Source organism: Amblyraja radiata, chromosome 35 (assembly GCF_010909765.2).
Source record: "Amblyraja radiata isolate CabotCenter1 chromosome 35, sAmbRad1.1.pri, whole genome shotgun sequence".
NCBI classification, from domain to species: Eukaryota; Metazoa; Chordata; class Chondrichthyes; order Rajiformes; family Rajidae; genus Amblyraja; species Amblyraja radiata.
The window spans coordinates 3702370-3722043 of NC_045990.1; the positions used below are offsets into that span (position 1 = coordinate 3702370).

The 19674-nt window shown below is 42.3% G+C and overlaps 2 protein-coding genes across 3 annotated transcripts in view; one reads left to right on the plus strand and one right to left on the minus strand.

The window, feature by feature from the left end:
* Window positions 1-4644: 4644 nt before the first annotated feature.
* spc24 (SPC24 component of NDC80 kinetochore complex) lies at window positions 4645-10768 on the minus strand. The gene is made up of 6 exons (XM_033050799.1): window positions 10737-10768; window positions 9011-9189; window positions 8436-8580; window positions 7357-7461; window positions 6738-6814; window positions 4645-5364 (listed from the first exon to the last, which is right to left on the minus strand). The coding sequence occupies exons 2-6, from the start codon at window positions 9171-9173 to the stop codon at window positions 5258-5260; spliced, it is 597 nt and encodes a 198-aa protein (XP_032906690.1). The 5' UTR covers window positions 9174-9189; window positions 10737-10768; the 3' UTR covers window positions 4645-5257.
* Window positions 10769-15623: 4855 nt separating this feature from the next.
* Window positions 15624-19674, plus strand: part of LOC116991941 (DENN domain-containing protein 1B-like) — a 33137-nt gene continuing 29086 nt past the window's right edge. For both annotated transcript variants that reach the window (XM_033050943.1, XM_033050945.1), the window contains exon 1: window positions 15624-15806. In XM_033050943.1, coding sequence (XP_032906834.1) covers window positions 15790-15806 — 17 coding nt within the window. In that variant the 5' untranslated portion in view covers window positions 15624-15789. The remainder of the gene's footprint in view (window positions 15807-19674) is intronic.

The following is a 19674-nucleotide window of genomic DNA, read 5'->3' on the forward strand; positions in this document are numbered from 1 at the left end:
AAACAGATCCCAGTGATCTAAGAATCTAAATCCCTGCCCCGTGCACCAGTTCCTCAGCCACACGTTCAGGTCCCGTATCTTCGTTCCTGCTCTCGCCAGCACGAGGAACTGGAAGCAAACCGGAGATAACAACCCTGGAGGTCCTGCTTTTCAGCATTTTTCCGAGCTCTCTAAAGTCACGCTGCAGAATATTCATCCCTTTCTTTCCGACATCGTTTGTGCCGACTTTACCATCGATGACTATCTTGACAGAGATATCTCCCTAGTTGTGGGAAGTCAGCCATTTTCTCCTTGGTTTTGATGTTATTGGACTGTAGTATTGTGCAGCAGGAGTGGCACAGCAGTCACTATGACAGCCACAAATTTTGAGAAATATGGGTTCAATACTGACCATGGGTGCTAACTGCATGGAGTGTGTGTATCTTATTATCATTCATGTCCACTACAAATCAGAGCATTGCTCAATGCAGGCAAATTAAATAGTCAACAATTATGCAGTTATATTAATTGTAATAGTTTCAGCCCTAACGTTGAAAAATCAAGGCAAATTGGTTACAAAGAATGTAGCTGGGTTAGAACAAGTGAGGGAAGTTCAACGGTTGGAGTAAAATGTGCTAGTAGCAGCTTTGTTTGGAGAAATAGAAAAGCAGGATGTAGTTTGAATGGAGAGAATGGGTGTCTTGTACATGAAGCACTGAAACTCAGTGTATAATTCAGCAAATAATTAACATGGTAAGTGGAATAATAACTAAAATTCCTGGCAAGGCAACAGTAGTTTCCCAACTGGACTTTAGTTTATGTCGAGTTCAAGTTTGTGGGTTCTGCCTAAGTGTATTTTGTTTTAACAAGATATGCAGTGAGTACAGTAAATACTATGGAGATAACTAAGTTTAGAATACATTTCTCCAATGCAATTTAACTATTAGATTTGTTTAATCTTATTATTTTCATTCACATTGACGAACTGATAATGTAAAGTGATGAACAAGTAGATAATTAGTAACTAAATTCACAAGTTATAGGAGTAGAATTAGGCCATTCGTTCCATCGGGTCTACTCCGCCATTCAATCTTGGCTGATCTCTGCCTCCTTATCGCATTTTCCTGCCTTCTCCCCATAACCCTCGACACCCGTTCTAATCAAGAATTTGTCTACCTCTACCGTAAAAATATCCACTTGGCCTCCACAGCCCTCTGTGGCAATGAGTTCCAGATTAACAACCCTCTGACTAAAGAAGTTCCTCCTCACCTCCTTTCTAAAAGAGCGCCCTTGAATTTTAAGGCTATTACCTCTGGTCCTAGACTCTCCCACCAGTGGAAACATCCTTTCCACATCCATTCTATCTATGCCTTTTATTAATTAGTTCAGAACCCGTAGGACTAAGGAACTGTGGATTCTGCTAAAGTACAGCTTGCTTTAGGCCATTGACTATTATTAAATAAAACTATAAACAATAAATGTGTTGACTTTCCCTTTTTCAATAAATTAGATAAAACTGTACAGTAAAACTAGTAAATTCAAGCTATGGAGATACCAGCACTCTACTTGATTCCCCACTTAATGGCGGTGCTACAGATGCAGGGGCAGTCCAATGGTGAAAGGAATACATATCCAAAATGATTGAATGCAAGAACTTTAAAGAAAGCTTTGTATGTATACAGCTCCTTTTTATCCTTTAATGCTGAATGGCATATTTCTAAAGAGCTGGCACTGTTGTAACTACAAAGGATTTTGTTATATGTAGCACATTTGCTGCAGAATTTCATGTGTATCTGTAGCAATTATTATAATACATGCAACACTGCCATGATTGAGAATTTGACTATAATTTGACTCGCATATCTGGGAGAAAAAGTATGTGCATTATAAATTTATATACTTACTATTTTACTTACCTTCTTTAGCTGTCATATGATGCGGATCAAACATGCAAGCTTCGGTGATGTATATGTATCACTGACCCAATGATATTTTCTTTCAATTAATTTGTGTATCCCATACATTCGCTCAATTGTTGAACTTAACAATGGTTTAACAACATACTCCAACTTACACTATCAGTAAACTAAAAAAACAAAGCAGGTAAATGTATGTTCTTGCTACTTAACAGAGCCAGTTGCTTCCAAGGCTTCCGCTGTTGGGTAGCGCCATTTTCACTTGGCTTCGCTTATACTTGGAACAATTACTTGAGGATCCGATGCTAATTGCTGCAGTGGCAACTGGCAAAATTGACTTTGCATCATAAGTGTTATTCCAGAGAATAGTGCAGCCAGTTTCTCAAAGATGTTGAATGCCATCTCTAACCAATACAGAGGTCAGATGACAGTGGGGTTGATGTGCCTCGAGGTAAATATGCAACAAATTACACAACCCTGTGCAAAATTATAACAATTGCAACTTGGGGATAAAAGGAAACGGTGCACTCTGCTTGGAGTAGTTAGCTACACCTAACCAATCACCTATAAAGGTGATTTTAAATGGTTTAACATTATAACAAGTCTTTGAAATGCTAATTAAACAGAGCAGTGCAAACCAGCCACCCACATCTTACAAAGCCAGAATTAGATTACTGGTACTTCAATTTTATTAATGTGGTTAGTTGAATAGTCAATAGCGGTTTAGTTGTCACATATGCAACTGCACAGTGAAATCCTTTTTTTCATATTACACATGCGGGTGTCACCATTATTCAAAGTCAAAAGTCGTCCATCTCCTCTCCATCTTTATGTCCCGGGGCACCTCCTGAAGATGCTGGAGGCATTTCCCCAGTGCATCCTCCTCTCGTCCGACTTCACCAGCTCATCCTGGTTACGCTGTCTGCCAAGCCTTCGGGTGAGTTCCTGATCCCGCTGACCAACAAGTCTTTGGCAAGGTCCCGCAGATCAAGACTTAGGGCGAGGTCCGGAGAGCGCAGCGGGCCAGCCGGGCCTGCTTGTTCGGGGCATCCCGGCCTGCTGCTAATCACAATAGCCTGAGGAGTTTCTCACCAAAACACCACCAAAAAATAATCTGCAATCACATCTTAAAATCCTCAACAACAAATTTGATTCTCTCCGTGCCCAACTTCTTCTGAGAGATAACTAAGATTCCATCTCAACGTAGCTGCCAACTAGCATCAGTTTGTGAAAACGAGTCAAAATTTATTCAATTATCTGCACATGGAAGTCATAATACACAGCTATTCATGTAACTGAAGTTTTAAAAGTTATTTACTATAGAATCCATGTTTGCTCTTCCAGAGCCTCCTGAAGTTACAGTTGCCTAAATGGAGTCCAAACTGCACGTGAAAAGAGTAAGGAACAGAAAAATCATGGGTGCATAAGTTGCATATAACACCACCAGTTTCAGATACTATTTAATAAATGATCACAACTCCTCTGTAAAACAAATTTAAGTACATAATGTAGAAATCCAGAAAGCAAAAGATTATTCCCACAATGGAAGTAGAAGCAAAAACACTTTATTAGAACAGATTTTCAGTGCAAGCCCAAAATACAGCTTATTTCACAATATTGTTACTTAGCATTGTATGAAAACCCACAAAAACCTTATTATAAACTCGGGTTTCAATACACATGGCTCTTACTAAAACCCAACATTTTTCATGTCAAAGCTTCTTGTTTTTTCATTGTTATATTTTCATTTACCATAGCCACATATTTCCCACCAATGCTACCCTTGCCTAGCTTGGAAAGACAAGCCGGAACGCAGTAATTAGAATCTGAGGAATCTTGTAGGCCCATTCTTTTGAAAGTGAACCAAAATTTCACACACGTGACCAGATGTCATCATAAAGTGATACATTAAAAAGTTCTTGTAAGAGATTAATCTTATTCATTGTTATTTTCCTACCTACAGAACTACAATGCATGTCTGCTAAATATATGAACATTCCAGCTTTTTAAAATTCAGTTTGTAAAATGCTTCCGTGTGATGTCACACACGTGACCCGTCACATTTGACCTCTTACCCTAAATATTGTCAGCATAAAAATTTCACCTGATAAACCGAAAAAAATACGAATCATATATACAGTACAAAACAACATACCTGTAAAGCTTCCAGAATTAGAAGAGATGTATTCCACAATTTTTCATCCTTTTGGTCACACACATGACGAAGAATGGGCCAGAACCAGTATTGTCAATTCATGTCTATTCTATGACCTTACTACAGAAATATGGAGACACAAGGAATCTTGGGCAAAACACAAACTGCTGGAGTAACTCAATGGGTCAGCAACTCTGGAGGGCAGGCATAATCAATGTTTTGGGTCGGTACCTTTTTTCAGACTGAGTGGGTGGGCGACACAGGAGAGGAGGTTTTTTAAAAAACTGTGGGGGGGGGGGGGATATTACTCCTCTTCTCCCCTTATTTGACACCCTCACCCTCGTCTCCTTTTCATATCTCGCCTTTGACTACCCGTCAGCCAATCAAAACCCCACACCTGCATGCACACATCACTTGTTCTATCATTGTCCCGCCCCCTCCCGACATCAGTCTGAAGGGACACGACCTGAAACGTCGTCCATTCCTTCTCTCCAGAGATGCTGCCTCACCCACTAAGTTGCTCCAGCATTTTGTGTCCAGCCATCACTTGCCAGGCTTTGTCCTGTCCCCACCTCTTTTCCAGCTTTCTTCCCCCTATTTCAATCAGTCTGAAGAAGGGACTCGACCGAAAATGTCATATCCATGCCCTCCAGAGATGCTGTCTGACCTGCTGAGTTACTCCAGCACTGTGTGTTCCAATACAGATCTAGTTACGTAGCAAATATGGGCAATTTTCATCTAATAACAACTACGGTTCTCATGCCCATGGCAGCAATTTTTTTTTTTAATTTACATATGCCAAAGCAAATAGATCAATCATTTCTGTAAAAGTTTACATTAAATATATATGTATATATATATATACACACACACACACAGTGATTAATAGCATTTTACAACATTCTAGTATTTTGACACAGAGTGGTAGTAAACAGATTTATTCCTTCATGGTTGTAGTTGAGAAGATTTTCCAATCACCTCCACTCCATTAGGAAAAACACATTGTCCAACTTACTTTGTTGTACAAAAGTCATCTTTTAAATATGGCCTTACAAAAATACCACATCCAAAGAATCTGTTGAGTTAACTTTTCACTCATGAAAGCTATATTTTCCAAGATCGAAGCCATGTGACTGGAAAGATTTCATTCAAAACGTGGATACCCAAAATATGTAATTTACTTATAGTTCCAGGCCCAGAAAATAATTTACCAATCCGTGCTCACCAGACTCCACAGGTAATCGCAGATGAAACTGTCAGAGTGCTTAGTAGAATCAATGTTAATGGGTTGTGCCAAACCCACTCCAAAGTGAACTGGAAAGTATAGTTAAGGAAATCACTGCATGCTCATCAATTCGAAAAGACACCCTACTTTCTAACACTTGAATAATTGACCAAAAATAAAATATTTTTTTATAAAAGGCGCATTGATCAGTTGTTATACTTGTGCACGCAACGTAAGAAAATGGCAGTATGAAACATAATACTTAATAATATTCTCAAATTTAAACAGAATGTCAGAAGAGAAATGAAACTTAAAGGCCCAAAACAGACCTTATTAAAACACAACTTTTAAGCAATTAAAAAAAAATAATCGTTAATCAGTTTTCTGTGCTATGCATTAATAAAATTACTTTAAATATTAGCTGTTATTAATTGTCATAAACTGTTTCTTTGATAATTCTGGCTTGCCTGAAATTTATTTCTTCTCATCTCTTCCAACCTTTATGATATGTTAATTTTCCATCAATTTACCTTAGATTACAACCATTATTGCAAAGATGTTTCCGTTCTCTGACAGGGTAGTTCATGAATTTCAACATGTTCATCCAGGTCAATAGAGCATGTGGTCTTTCAAAATGATCCAATTGTATTTCAACTGATCAACCCAATTAGAACCAAAATAGTTTGCAGCTTGGAAAGTAGCCAGTCTGCCCAATCTGTCCAGGTCTCCACCATTTATTTTTTCACACTGCCTTTTATAATTAATTCAAATTAAATACCCATATCTATGGAAGTGAAGGAAAAAATGTAAACCTACTGATCTATTTTATGGCAGGCAAGTTATTAGAAACTATAATTAAAAATTGAGTGGCTGATCATAAATAAATCTTTGGGATCGCATTTTGAGTGGTACATGAAAGGCATTTTTAGGATTTCAAATATAATGAATAGGACAGATGGGGTGAGGTGGTGTGTGGGACAAATGGATATACGGGTATCAGCAGTTATTGGGAGAAGGCAGGAGAATGGGGTTAAGAGTGAAAAATAGACCAGCCATGATTGAATGGCGGAATAGACTTGATGGGCTGTATAGCCTGATTCTACTCCTACTACTTATCACCTTATAACTTAAAGAAATACTGGAAATTAAGCATAATTAAGGATGAACCAATCTCCCGTCTATTGCGTTAAACATGTTAAATCCGCAATTAATGGACGTGTTCTAATGGGATTAAAAAAGACAAAGCAGGTGGAAGGATTAATTGAATTGTTTGATACCAAGAACCATAATACCATCTTGTACTCCAATTCATTTGTTCCCCTTGAAACATAAACCCTTTTCTCTGGAAATTTTTGAAAATCTGTGCCATCTCTGCTCAATTTTATTTTGAAGATTACGGCCCCAAACATAACCTTCAATTCATCAGCAGAATTCATCTTTGTAGTCGCATATGAAAGGATACCGCCTCTTACAAGTGATGGGTCGCAGTCATAGTCCCAAATGATCTTAGTAACCTTGTGGAAGATGTGGGCCAAGTACCTATGCAAACCATATTTAAATATAAGTACTCCACACAAAAAAAACACATGTTGCCAACAGCAGCAAGACTTCAAGTTGAGACAGCAACATATATCTTACATACTGTGTGCTATACCATATCTTAGTCAAAAATCTGGCAAGGCATTTCATCAGTGTGCTGGTCAGAGAAACAAGTTTACTTTGAAATTTCTTATTTGTTTGGAATTTTTAAAGTAATCTTAACTATCTTGCTTGATTATTTCAGAATGCTCAATGCTTTGTAAGCAGGTTGCTAGTGCATCTGGAGGTCAGGTGCTCATTTTAAGTATTGCACAATTCTACTGCAATCTATAACCACAACTTACCATTATGACAGTTCCCAATCCTTCAAACTGCACTCAGGCTGTCATGAAGACTGAATAATTTATCCTCGCTGTGCAAAGAAGCTGGTTGATCTCCCTCCACACATCACTTAATCCATTAGTCAATCCATATCCGAATATAATACTAAAGACAGTGAAGGTAGAAGTGGCTTTAACGTAATTTAAAGTATTTTAACTTACTTAGTTGATGGAATAACGACTGTAGTATCTTCATCTACCTCTTCTTCCAATTTAGACATTTCTTTTTCAGACTTCTCAAGCTCCTCCAGTTCTTTCTGTAACAATGTGATCTTTATATATTAAGGAAATTAATTGATTTGTTGGTTATTGTAAAATGGCTCATTTTGCAACATTATAAACCTTTTCCTTTGATCCACTAATAATGTTGGTATTCTTTGCTTAAAAATGTGTTAATAAAAAATTATGTATTAATTCTAAATTGTTAGCCATTGTTTGTTTTCATTTTAATGTGGCTTCCCCATCTATTATAGCCAAATCACACCATGCTTTTGTAATTTAGTTTTATTCGGATTTGAGGCTCGAGTATCAGATTGGACTAAATCACTATCAATTTTTGTATAAATCTTCACATTATGGGTGGCAATAAATACAGGCCTTGCCACTGATGCCCAAATTCCAATAATGAATATAAACACAAACCACAAGAATCTTATCCACCACTTCAATCAACCCTTTGTCACATTTTTTGATCCAAAATTCTTGAGTTGGTTCAACATACTCAACTACAAAATGTCTATGTTATGCTTCATGAATTCATCCTCCACACAGTTATTGCTCATTTGGTTTAAAGTTGGGGTGGATTAAAGTTCTCCATTATTATTGTTATCCTTGTTAATGCATCTGAATGCATCCACATCTAGCACCCTCATTCAGCAGGATAACTTGGCTATTCTTCAAAGGTCACACCAAGAAACTGTAAACAAAGCAAATTCCACTAAATGCAGGAAATGCAAACCAAAAGCAGAAGATGGGGCCAATGCACAGCCAACCAGCCATTATCTACCGTGATACATTCGTTTTGAACCAAAACTAGAAATAATAATTTCCCTCTCCAAAAATGGTGTTCAATTTACTGAATGTTTCAGATTTGTTGTTTTACGATTGAAACTGGACCGGAAGTCAATCTGCAATTAAGAGCTGGAAAAACACAGGAATTTGCATGCCAGAGCATTACTGTTTCAGCTAAGGAAATGACTGAAGTCTTTCTATCTTAAGCACAACATAGTAATAAAGGATATTCAAGTTCCATTTCATTCTTAGAATTCTGTTGTTGAGTCTCTTTCCACTTTTCTTTAATCTTCTGTAATTCCAGAAAACTTATCTCTCTTTCTTCTCCCACATCTATAACTTCCTGTGCCACGTGCTCCTGTGATTGCTGAATCTCTGAAAATACCAAAATATTATTATAATATTAAACTCCTTGGACAAACCACATATATTTCAGAAACTGTACATTGTTTTGTAAGCATGAAAAATGTCCCTTCCATTCCAAAAACAGTGAAGTGCTTGGAATTTGAATTCTATAGTCATTATAAAAATTGATGAAAGAGTAAGATTGCAAATAAAAAATGAGCAATTCACATACATACACAAATCTAATTTCTCACAACAGTTTTAAACAACGCACTCAATTTGCCCTTCCAAACAATAACGTAATTAAGTAACGATGACTTCAAAGTCAGCAAGTCTGCTGCAAAATCAAACCTTCAAAAGTCTAGTTTCAGATTACAATTATTATCAAAATTTTACGATTAAGCTTATTAATGGGCGATTTTAGATAATTCATTTAAAATTCCAAATTTGCTTGGCTTACCTCTTAACTGCTGCTTCACACATTGTTCTACTTCCATATAGACATTCACCATTTTTGCCTTATAATTCATGGCATTCTGCAGAAGTACTTCCCCTTGACAACCAGAGAGGATAATCATCATCTCATCTGCTAATGCCTTAATCTCTTGCATTTGTGCCTCCATCTTTGCAGTACACAACCTGAAGACAGAAGACAGTTTAATTTGTTGACATTCATTGACAAATTGAGAGCATTGGCACCTCAATAGTCCATTGCTCCCATTCTTATTAGTGGGTCATTGGTGGAGAGTTAGCAGTTTCAAATTCCTGGAAGTTACACCTCAGAAAGCCTGTCCTTGGCCTAGGATCACGAAAGAAGGTACGCCAGCACCTCTACTTTCTTAACAGTTTAAAGACATTCCGCATGTCACCAAACAAACTTCTGCAGATGCGCTCGACAGGTTGTGTCATGGCATTTCCAATGCTACAGGAACGCAAGAGGCTGCAGAGTGGTTTACCCAGCCCAGTCCGTCACAGGCACAGCCCTCCTCTTCACCAAAACTATTTATATGAGGCGCTGCCTCCAGAAGGTAGTGTGTGTCATTAAGAACCCAACCATCCAGGCCATGCCCCTTCACAATACCACCATTGGGCAGGATATGCATAATCCTGAAGTCCCACATCAGAAGGTTGCTACAACTATCAGTTTCTAGAACATATAATAATAAACCCAACTTGACCTTCTGTGAAATACCACGGTGACCACATTTCCATTCAATTAACTTTTAAATGGGAGGAGGGTGTCAAGCATGGGGGAAGGGGCTGATGCCTTTCCCAAGATTGTGAAGGGAGGGTACTGACAGCAACCATTCGCAGGGTTACAAGGGGAGGCAACCCCCACCCAACATCCAGTGGGTGCAAGAGGAAAGACTAACACCCCCCCCCCCCTCACTCCAAGGGATGAAAGGGAGGTACAGACATCTTCCCCACCATTCGGAATGGGGAACTACATCTTCCCCCACCCCCAGGGTTGGAACTGACATTTCTCCCTCACTCCCGGGGATGAACAGACATCTCTCCCACTCTTTGGGGTGAGGGGGCACAAAATCCCCCCCCCCCCCCCTTCCTCGGGGACGCATGGGGAGGGACTGACATCTCCCCCTCCTCATACCCAACACCCAGGAGCTGCAATGGGAGGGACAGAAATGTCCCCACTCTCCCCCAGGGATGATGGGGAAGGGACGGACGTCTCCCCCCCCGCCCCACACTGAGAACATTCACATTGGGCTGCAAACCCTCTCCACCCGGACGGCTGGGATGAGGGTATCGTTGGGAGACGGGGTAAGATGGCCGAGGTTGGCGTTGCACTGACCTGCCACCGAGCAGCAGCAGCAGCAGCTAGCTGGCGAGTTAGTGCCCCCTCTCCCCGCTGTCCTTGAGTCTGCCCCCCTCCCGTCCCGTCCCAGAGAGGCGGCTCCTCTCCGCTGCCCTTTGGCCCAACTCCTGCTCCAAGTTCCTCTCTTCGCTGTCCCTGTCCCTGTCCGACCGCCGTTCCTCCTCTACAATGTCTCTCTCCCTTTCTCTCTGCGTTGTCCCCCCCGTCCCTTCACTTGCCGCTGCGACTCCTCTCCTCTGTCCCTCTCTACCCCCTCTCCCTACTCTCTACCGTCTCTCCCTACCCCTCTCCCAGCGCGGCTTCTCTCCACCGGGTTTCCCGCCTCCAGCTCCCGCGCGCCTCTCGCGCAAACCATTCAAACAGCGCGCGCCCAACGGCCACAACCAAAGATCTTAGAGCAGAGCAAGATGGGCTACTCTCACGCAAACGTGTAGTCCGCGCATGGGCGGGTTCATGGGTGATTATAGGATCCATTTTAGCAACCAGTCCCCGCCATCTTGTTCCGCCATCTTGCTTCCGGCCAAAGCTCAGATCGGAGTGTGGGGCCCGGGGCAGCGGGGAGAGGGAGTGTGGGGCCCGGGGCAGCGGGGAGAGGGAGTGTGGGGCCCGGGGGAGAGGGAATGTGGGGCCCGGGGAGAGGGAATGTGGGGCCCGGGGCAGCGGGGAGAGGGAGTGTGGGGCCCGGGGGAGAGGGAATGTGGGGCCCGGGGCAGGGCAGCGGGGAGAGGGAGTGTGGGGCCCGGGGCAGCGGGGAGAGGGAGTGTGGGGCCCGGGGAGAGGGAGTGTGGGGCAGCGGGGAGAGGGAGTGTGGGGCAGCGGGGAGAGGGGCATAGGTGAGGGGGAGACATTGTAGTGTGGGGGCAGGCGAGGGAGTGCCGGGGGGGGGGGGATAGGGCCTAGTGTGTGTGAAGTTGCGGGGAGGTTTACAAGGTTTCTTATTTAATGTCCCTGGTCTAGTCTGAAATAAAGTTCATTGGATCAGAAGAAATATAATTGTGTGTGTTATACAATACAATTCAATTTATTGTCATTTGGACCCCTTGAGGTCCAAACGAAATGCCGTTTCTGCAGCCATACATTACAAACAAATAGACCCAAGACACAACATAATTTACATAAACATCCATCACATTGCTGTGATGGAAGGCCAAAAAAACTTATCTCTCCACTGCACTCCCCCCCCCCGATGTCAGAGTCAAAGTCAAAGCCCCCGGCGGGCGATGGCGAATTGTCCCGCGGCCATTAAAGCCACGCCGGGTGATGCAAGGTCGCACACCGGGTTCTTGGTGTTAGAGCCCCCGGCGTGCGCTCGCAGTCCCGCGGCCATTCCAAGCCGCGCGGGGCAATGGTGTAAGGCCCCGCTCCAGGAGCTCTTCAACCCCGCAACTCGGGCGGGAGAAGTCGCCGTTGCGGAAGCCCCGAAAAGCGGTCTCCCTCCAGGGACCCGCGGGCTCCCGGTGTCACTGTCCGCCAAACCCGCAGTTGCAGCCTCCGAATCTCCGGAGGTCGGGCCGCAGCAGCGTCCACCACAGCTCCACCCGCTCTGGACTCGGCCAGCTCCGCGACGGTGAGGTGAGTAGTCGGCACCACAGCCCCCGGTCTTCCTGTTGGAGGCCGCTCCTCGTTGCAGCCCCAACGACAACGGAGACCCGACAAAGAAAAGGTCGGGTCTCCCGTGCAGGGAGAGATTTAAAAGTTACCCCCTCCCCCCCACACCACCCCCACCCCCCCACACACATACCCCAACAAAAAATAACAAAAACTACATAAAAACATAGACATAAAATAATAAAAACGCAGACGGACTGCAGAGGCCGCTGCTGACGAAAGTCGCGCCGCCCACCGAATTGTGTGTGTTATATGATTATATACATTTATATCACATTCATGTATGTGTGTTTATAAACATTTTATTCTTTAATAAGAATTAACAGAATTATGAACTAACAGAATTATGAATCTAACCCTACATCACACACAAAAACTTCCCCCGCAATGTCAATTACCTTGCGAGTCGTGTTCAAGAAGGAACTGCAGATGCTGGAAGATCGAAGGTACACAAAAATGCTGGAGAAACTCAGCGGGTGCAGCAGCATCTATGGAGCGAAGGAAATAGGCGATGTTTCGGGCCGAAACGTCGCCTATTTCCTTCGCTCCATAGATGCTGCTGCACCCGTTGAGTTTCTCCAGCATTTTTGTGTACCCTGCGAGTCGGCTCGGTTCCGGTTACTACAAAATCAACTCAAACACTGCTTGTGAGCCATTTAAAAAGAAGTTATTTAAAAAACATTAAAAAAGACAATTACCAGAGTCAAATTTTATCCTTGACAAGAAGTATGAACTGACAGAATTATGAATCTAACCCTCTATCACACACACAAACTGTTGCCCCGCAACATTGATTACGCGGGTCGGGTCGGGTCAGGTAGGCTCCGGTTACTAAAATGGGTGGGGAAAAATGCCCAGGATCCCCTCCGTAGCGTACTACACGTCAGCCCATTGTATTTCGCAGGAGTAGCCCATCTTGCTCTGCTCTAAGATCTTTGGCCACAACCGCCGCCGCCAACGGTCACCCAAAGACCCCACCGGCCTGCCCAGTAAGCTGCCGCATCACAAGCAAACTCTTTAAAAAAAATTTAAATCCGGGTCGAGATCCTTCTTCAGACTGGGAGAGGGAAACGAGAGATGTGTAGGAAAGAACCGCAGATGCTGGTTTAAATCAAAGGTAGACACAAAATGCTGGAGTTACTCAGTGGGGCAGGCAGCATCTCTGGAGAGAAGGAGTGGGTCACGTTTCTGGTCCAGACTCTTCAGATATGGACGGTAAATAGAACAAATGAACGAAAGATATGCAAAAGCTACGATGGTCAAGGACAGGTGGAGCCCACAATGGTCCATTGTTGGTTGTGTGGTAGGTGATAACATGTGGATACAGACAGTGAATTTCAACAGATTGACAATGAAACTAGATGGTGATATAGATATAGAACAAATGAATGAAATATGCAAAAAAACAACTATGATCAAGGAACACAGTAAGCAACAGTAACAGTTGCTATAATAGTCCCGTAGTTAAGAGATGTATAATTTCCAATGTTGTTCAATGTTTATAATGTATTTCAGGGTGACCAATGGTCATAAAGCGTATTATAGAATTGTGAAATAAAATTAAAACACAGCAAATGCAGGAAATCTGAAAGAAAAATTGAAAATGTTGGGATCACTCAGGCAGCATGAGTGGAAAAAGAAACATTAATTCAATGATATGAATGCAAATTTATTTTGTAACTTAGAGAGTTGGGCACCAGGTGGCAGTGTGGCACTGTGAGCTAAATAACATGTAATCGCAAGTTTATAGCTTTGCAAAAAATGGAGACAAGAATGTTTAATTATCAATGCACATGAAATTCTTTCATATTGCAACTTTACATGAATGTTAAGTTCATGTAAAGTTACACAACAAATAAGTATACAATAAATTATCAGTTATACTCGGTAAACCAGACCATGATAGTGCATGCCAAAGTATAGAGGGCATCTTGTATGCATTGTCCATAAAAGTTTGGTGCTGAGGTAGAGTGTTGTTAGGGTTTGTGCAGGATGGTCAACCCTAACCACTTAAGAATAAGCTGTCTTGAACCTGGACGTTATGGTTCTCAGGCTCCTGTACCTTTTTCCCCAATGGCAGTAGCAATGTAGCCAGGGTGTTGTAGTTTGCAGGGTGTATTCATCATAGAAAGATGCAGCACAGAATCAGGAACATTTGGCCCACCCATTTACACTAATCCTACATTGATTCTATTCTCTCCACATTCCCATCAGCTACCCCAAATTTAACCACGCACTTACAGACCCTCCCTGGGTTACAAATGCCTGACTTATGGACACCATACACATACAAACAAGCATTTGGCAGACTGGCCAGATGGATTTGCCGGTCGCTGTGTTGCTGCAGGCATCTTTTCCAAGTGGGGATGGTGCGTTTCCATGTGATTTTGCTCCCCACACCACTACTGAGCCACAATAACTGGGGGATAAGTTGAGCCAGGCAGAGCTGGGAGCACCGAGCAAACTCACTCACTCACTGAATTACTGAGCTAGCTTGCTGCCACACGATCCTCCATCACAGCTATTTCTGTGATCCTCTGCCCCGCGCTGTTCTTTAGTTTCATTTTTTTAGTTTTAGAGATACAGCACGGAAACAGGCCCTTCGGCCAACTGAGTCTGCGCCCCCCCCCCTGCAAACTAACACGATCCTACACACACTATGGACAATTTGCATTTATACTAAGCCAATTAACCTACGTAATGCGTGGGAGGAAACCGAAGATCCTGGAGAAAACCCATGCAGGTCACAGAAAAAACATACAAACTCCATACGATTCGGTGACGATTCGAGTCGAGACCCTTCTTCAGACCCTGTCTTGACCCGAAACGTCAACCATTCCTTCTCTCCAGAGATGCTGCCTGCCCCGCTGAGTTACTCCAACATTTTGTGTTTACCTTTTGAATTTCACTGTACCACAGTACATACAACATTAAAGTACCATTTTTCTTTGTTTGATTGTTTTACATCATCTTACTAATCAATCACATGGAAATGCTCCTTGCAATTTGGATAATGCACCATTCTCAAAAAGTAAATGATTGCTTTGCTGCTAAGGCAGCATCAAAGATCTTTGGGCAGCAGTGGGTACAAGTTGGCCTGGCCCTTTAAAACTACAAACAAATTATTCTAAATAGGGACATTTAGGTCAATGAGCAATTGATGAAGGAAATTGCTTCATACCCCCAGACTGTATGGCAAATGGAATCCTCTGCATCCTAGGTGTCTTAAGATATAATGTGGGCCATGTAAGATGCTAGTTTTCACCGAAGATAGACACAAAATGCTGGAGTAACTCAGTGGGTCAGCCAGCATCTCTGGACAGAAGGAATGGGTGACGTTTCAGGTCGAGCCTTCATCAGACTGAGAGTCAAGGAGGGGGCACTGTTGGTCTGTGAGCCCAATAATGGGAGCTCATAGATGCCATACATGGAAGTGCCAGGGCAAACTAAATGAATGGCAGAATCAAGCCAAGTGATTGATTCTGCAATTAATGCATTCCAAAGATTGATGTTAAGTTTGCACTCATAAACACAGCACCACACGGATGAATTTCTGGCCTCAGACGTCTGTGGTGTCACTATATATAGAGTCACTCCTCTCAGAGTAGCACGTCATACATCATACTTCCTATACAGTCTAACGGAAGGATCACGGTGGAAGGTACTGACAGAAAAACTTATCTCATCTAACAACTTGCAGCACCAGCACCATCCCTGCCCCCTTCCCAAAATCCATGATCCATCCAAATCCAGACCAGGATTCTTTGCAGCTGTGATCACCGGCCATGTAGACAACCATGGGATCCAGGATCAAGTAAGAAACTCAAAACGCTTTCAAGACTAAGTTGCGACACATTTATATTTTTGTCCGATTTCTTCCCTTCTCTGTGATTGCCGCGCTCAGCTGTTGCTCGGTGACAGAGAGTTGTTTGAAGAATGCTCTGGGTCTGAGGGGAAGGAGCTGAGACCGTAGCCTTGCCGATGTTTGAAACAACTGCCACCTTGGTATTAAACAAGCAAATTTGAACAATGATTTCCTTTGGGTAGTTTTAAACTTATTTTCTCTGCCGTTGCTCAATCTTTGCCAACTATTGTGGTGGGTGAGCAAGGACTGACTTCAAGCCAGTGCAGGGTACCGTGTGATGACAAAATGGTTGCTAAAGAACGGAAGTTGATGTAAGATTTCTACCTTCCCTGAAGATTTGTCACCTGATAGATTCCGATGATTTTCAAGTTTGTTCTGTTGTATGCATTTTGTTTCACCCAAAGTGTTTATACAAAGTTCAAATGATGCGAGTCTCTGAATAAATTGACAGCAGCTTGATCTGCACAAATGAAACCTTTAAAACACCACAGAGGACGGATGTGAAACAACCTTCAGCGAACAGGTTATTAGTCATTGCTGATGGCCTGATTTCTGAATATGATACCGTATTGCATGCTATTGCTGAAAACTAACTTGTTTTCTCTCTTTCTCAATTCAGACAAAGGGTCTTTACCCTGATCTGTTACGGATTCTCTTTCCACAGATGCTGCCTGATCAGCTGAGTGTCTGCAGCATTTTCTGATTTAACTGCATATTCATTTCTAAATCAATTACTTTTACAGGACTGTATTTAACCTAATCTGTAAAATGTTTAGAATTAGATATTTTGCAGGCAGAGGGAGCAGAAAAGAGGGAAATCTTTCCTTTTGTTTAATAAATATTTATTCTATAACACTTTCTGATAAATTAATTTCACTAGTTAATCAATAGAATCTTTTGCAGGTATAAGCTGGAGGTCTGTTTTCTTTTTCTGCATTTCTTTCCTTAGGCACTATCTTACATAGAGCCCAAATTTGGCTACTCCTGAATGCTTTTGACTACCGATGTTCAAATAGGGTTTTTTTCCAAATTGCTGGCAACCAGCACAATGTTGTGTTAATCATCACAGCTTTTCATAAAGGCATTCCATTTAAGAGATTTCTACAAGTGATCTACCCTCTCTGTTTATTAAGCTTCTTTTTCATTGAATTGTGTCTTTTACAGAGTTAATGTTTTTCTTCCAGTTGAAGTTCCATGAGATGTTTCTGTATCAATTAGACAAGTCCTGGTTCGGATTCCAATTTGAATTCTCATGCTAAATCTACTCAGCAGCTATGGTGACAAAATCAGAGTATCATGAGAGGAATAGATGCACAGAGTCTCTCGCCCAGACTAGGTGAATCAAGGACCAGACTATGTCTCTCGCCCAGACTAGGTGAATCAAGGACCAGAGGACATAGGTTGAAGGTGAAGGGGAAAAAGATTTAATAGGAATCTGAGGAGTAACTTTTTCATACAAAGGGTGATGGGGGCATGGAACAAGCTGCCAGAAGAGGTAGTTGAGGCTGGGTCTATCCCAACGTTTATGAAACAGACAGCTACATGGATAGGACAAGTTTGGAGGGATATGGACCAAAAGCAGGTAGATGTGGGCAAGTTGGGCTGAATGGTCTGTTTCCATGCTGTACCACTCGATCTGAATGAACTGTGCTACAGATGGTCAGGTGTACTGAAACTATCTTTGTCTTAGTTTCTTTCTTGATCCAATCTTTTACCTTTCTGTCCAGTGGAAATTGATGTGTTCGGATGTAGTCCTTGTCTTCCTTTGCTACCTTCTGGTTCTGGGCCCGTGACAGTTCTGAGCTTTGTAAGATTAAAGAATGAAAACAAAGATGGATAATGAATTGAGCTTCACAGGAAACCAATGTTTCTCTTTCTACCCATGGATCCTACACTCTTCTGCATGCCAGCACTCGGGTTTAGCTAATGGAAAATAAATTAGACCACATACTATCTATGGGCCATTATCGGTCGACCCTGGTCATCTATTGCCAGCCCTTATTTGTTCTGGCCTTTTCCTACCTCTAGTACCCCCCCCCCCCTCTACTTTCAGGCTGAAGAAAGGTTCCCACCCAAAATATTACCCATCCATTTTCTCCAGAGATGCTGCCTGAGCCACTGAATTACTCCAGCATTCTAGAGTCATAGAGTGATACAGTGTGGAGACGGGCCCTTCGGCCCAACTTGGCCACACCGGCCAACATGTCCCAGCTACACTAGTCCCACCTGCCTGCATTTGTTCCATAACCCCTCAAACATTTTCTATCCATGTATCTGTCTACCTGTTTCTTAAATGTTGGGATAGTCCCAGCGTCAACTACCTCCTCCAACAGCTTGTCCATAGACCCACCACCCTTTGTGTGAAAAAGTTACCCCTCAGATTCATGTTAAATCCTTTCCCCTTCACCTATGTCCTCTGGCCCTCGATTCACCTACTATGGGCAACAGATTCTGTGCATCTAAAGTGTTTGAATTTAAATTACATCTTCAGTGTAAACCAGCATCTGCAGTTCCTTCCTCTACATACGATCAATTATTTTTTATTTGCTCCTGTACTTTTGTTCAATCCCCTACCTAAGTTCCCAGGTGTGCTCTTTTGCATCTGTGCATTTCCTTTCACTTCCCTTTCTGTGGTTCTGTGTAAAGCTTTATTCCTTTTCTTGACATGTGTACCTGTTCAGTTCCTATTTTCTACCTCTGCTTTTTAATATATTTTCAAAAACATGCAATTTCAATTAATTTTGTTCAAACCTCTAATTGTATCTTTTAAACAAACATATGCAACCTTTAGCTAAGGTCCCTTTACGAAAGGGTGAGTGGTTTGAATAAGTGGGTGATAAAGGAGAGGCCGTTTTAAGATCCAGAAGACATATTTTAAAGGCAAGGATACACGGGATATGGTTTGAGAAAAAGACTAGATGTCAATGGAGCAAAGTAAAGATCTGACACCTTTAATGGAGTAGAATGGTGAAGTTGTGCCTAGTGTATGCAGGATAGTGTTGGGCCGAAGGGCCTGTTTCCGCGCTGTATCACTAAACTAAACTAAATTAAACTAGTCAAGCTAAAACCACCACACTAGATGTGTATCAACAACTACAGCATTTCTGGAACCAACAACTCAGTTTCAGTCCAATCACCAATTCAGTTTCAGGATGTGGACTTTTGCCATCTCTTATGTGTAGGAAGGAACTGCAGATGCTGGTTTAAACCGAAGCTAGACACAAAATGCTGGAGTAGCTCAGCGGGACAGGCAGCATCTCTGGAGAGAAGGAAAGGGTCCCGACCTGAAACGTCATCCATTCCTTCTCTCCAGAGATGCTGTCAGTCTCGGCTGAGTTACTCCAGAATTTTGTGTCTATCATTGCCATCTCTTACTCCAGCCAGACGCAGGCCAATATTGAAATCCACCATTACCTGCCATCGCCCTAATCAATGACAATGTGAGCTTTATGCCATTATAGTTAGTCCACCTTCATTGAGAAGCAGCCCCCATGGCGTGGGAAGAGGTTCAGGTTTTCTATGGTATGGTCAATTATGTCTGGAGTGTGGAACCATGAGGCTGTGTAGCTGGGTGAAGATCGGTGATGGGTCTTCACCTCCAGTAAACAAATCAACAATGACGGAGCTCCAAACTGTGCGCATCTTCAAGCATTATCTTTGCACAATGACTGAAATTGGAGCTGATTTGGTTGTGAATTGGGTGCCACAAAGGTTAAACAATTTCCTATTTGTCCTGTAGATTAGCTCCACTTCAGGAGGGGACTTGTCGTCGCTGAGATACAGCATTATAGGGAGAAAGATTGAGTAAGGCGTTGGA

Excerpts from the sequence above, each read along its gene's own strand:
- spc24 (XM_033050799.1), bottom strand. The coding sequence starts at position 9,173 with ATGGAGGCACAAATGCAAGAGATTAAGGCATTAGCAGATGAGATGATG. Across the intron at positions 8,581-9,010 it reads TGTGAAGCAGCAGTTAAGAG|AGATTCAGCAATCACAGGAG; the intron begins GTAAGCCAAGCA and ends TGGTATTTTCAG. Across the intron at positions 6,815-7,356 it reads GTCGTTATTCCATCAACTAA|GTACTTGGCCCACATCTTCC; the intron begins GTAAGTTAAAAT and ends TGGTTTGCATAG.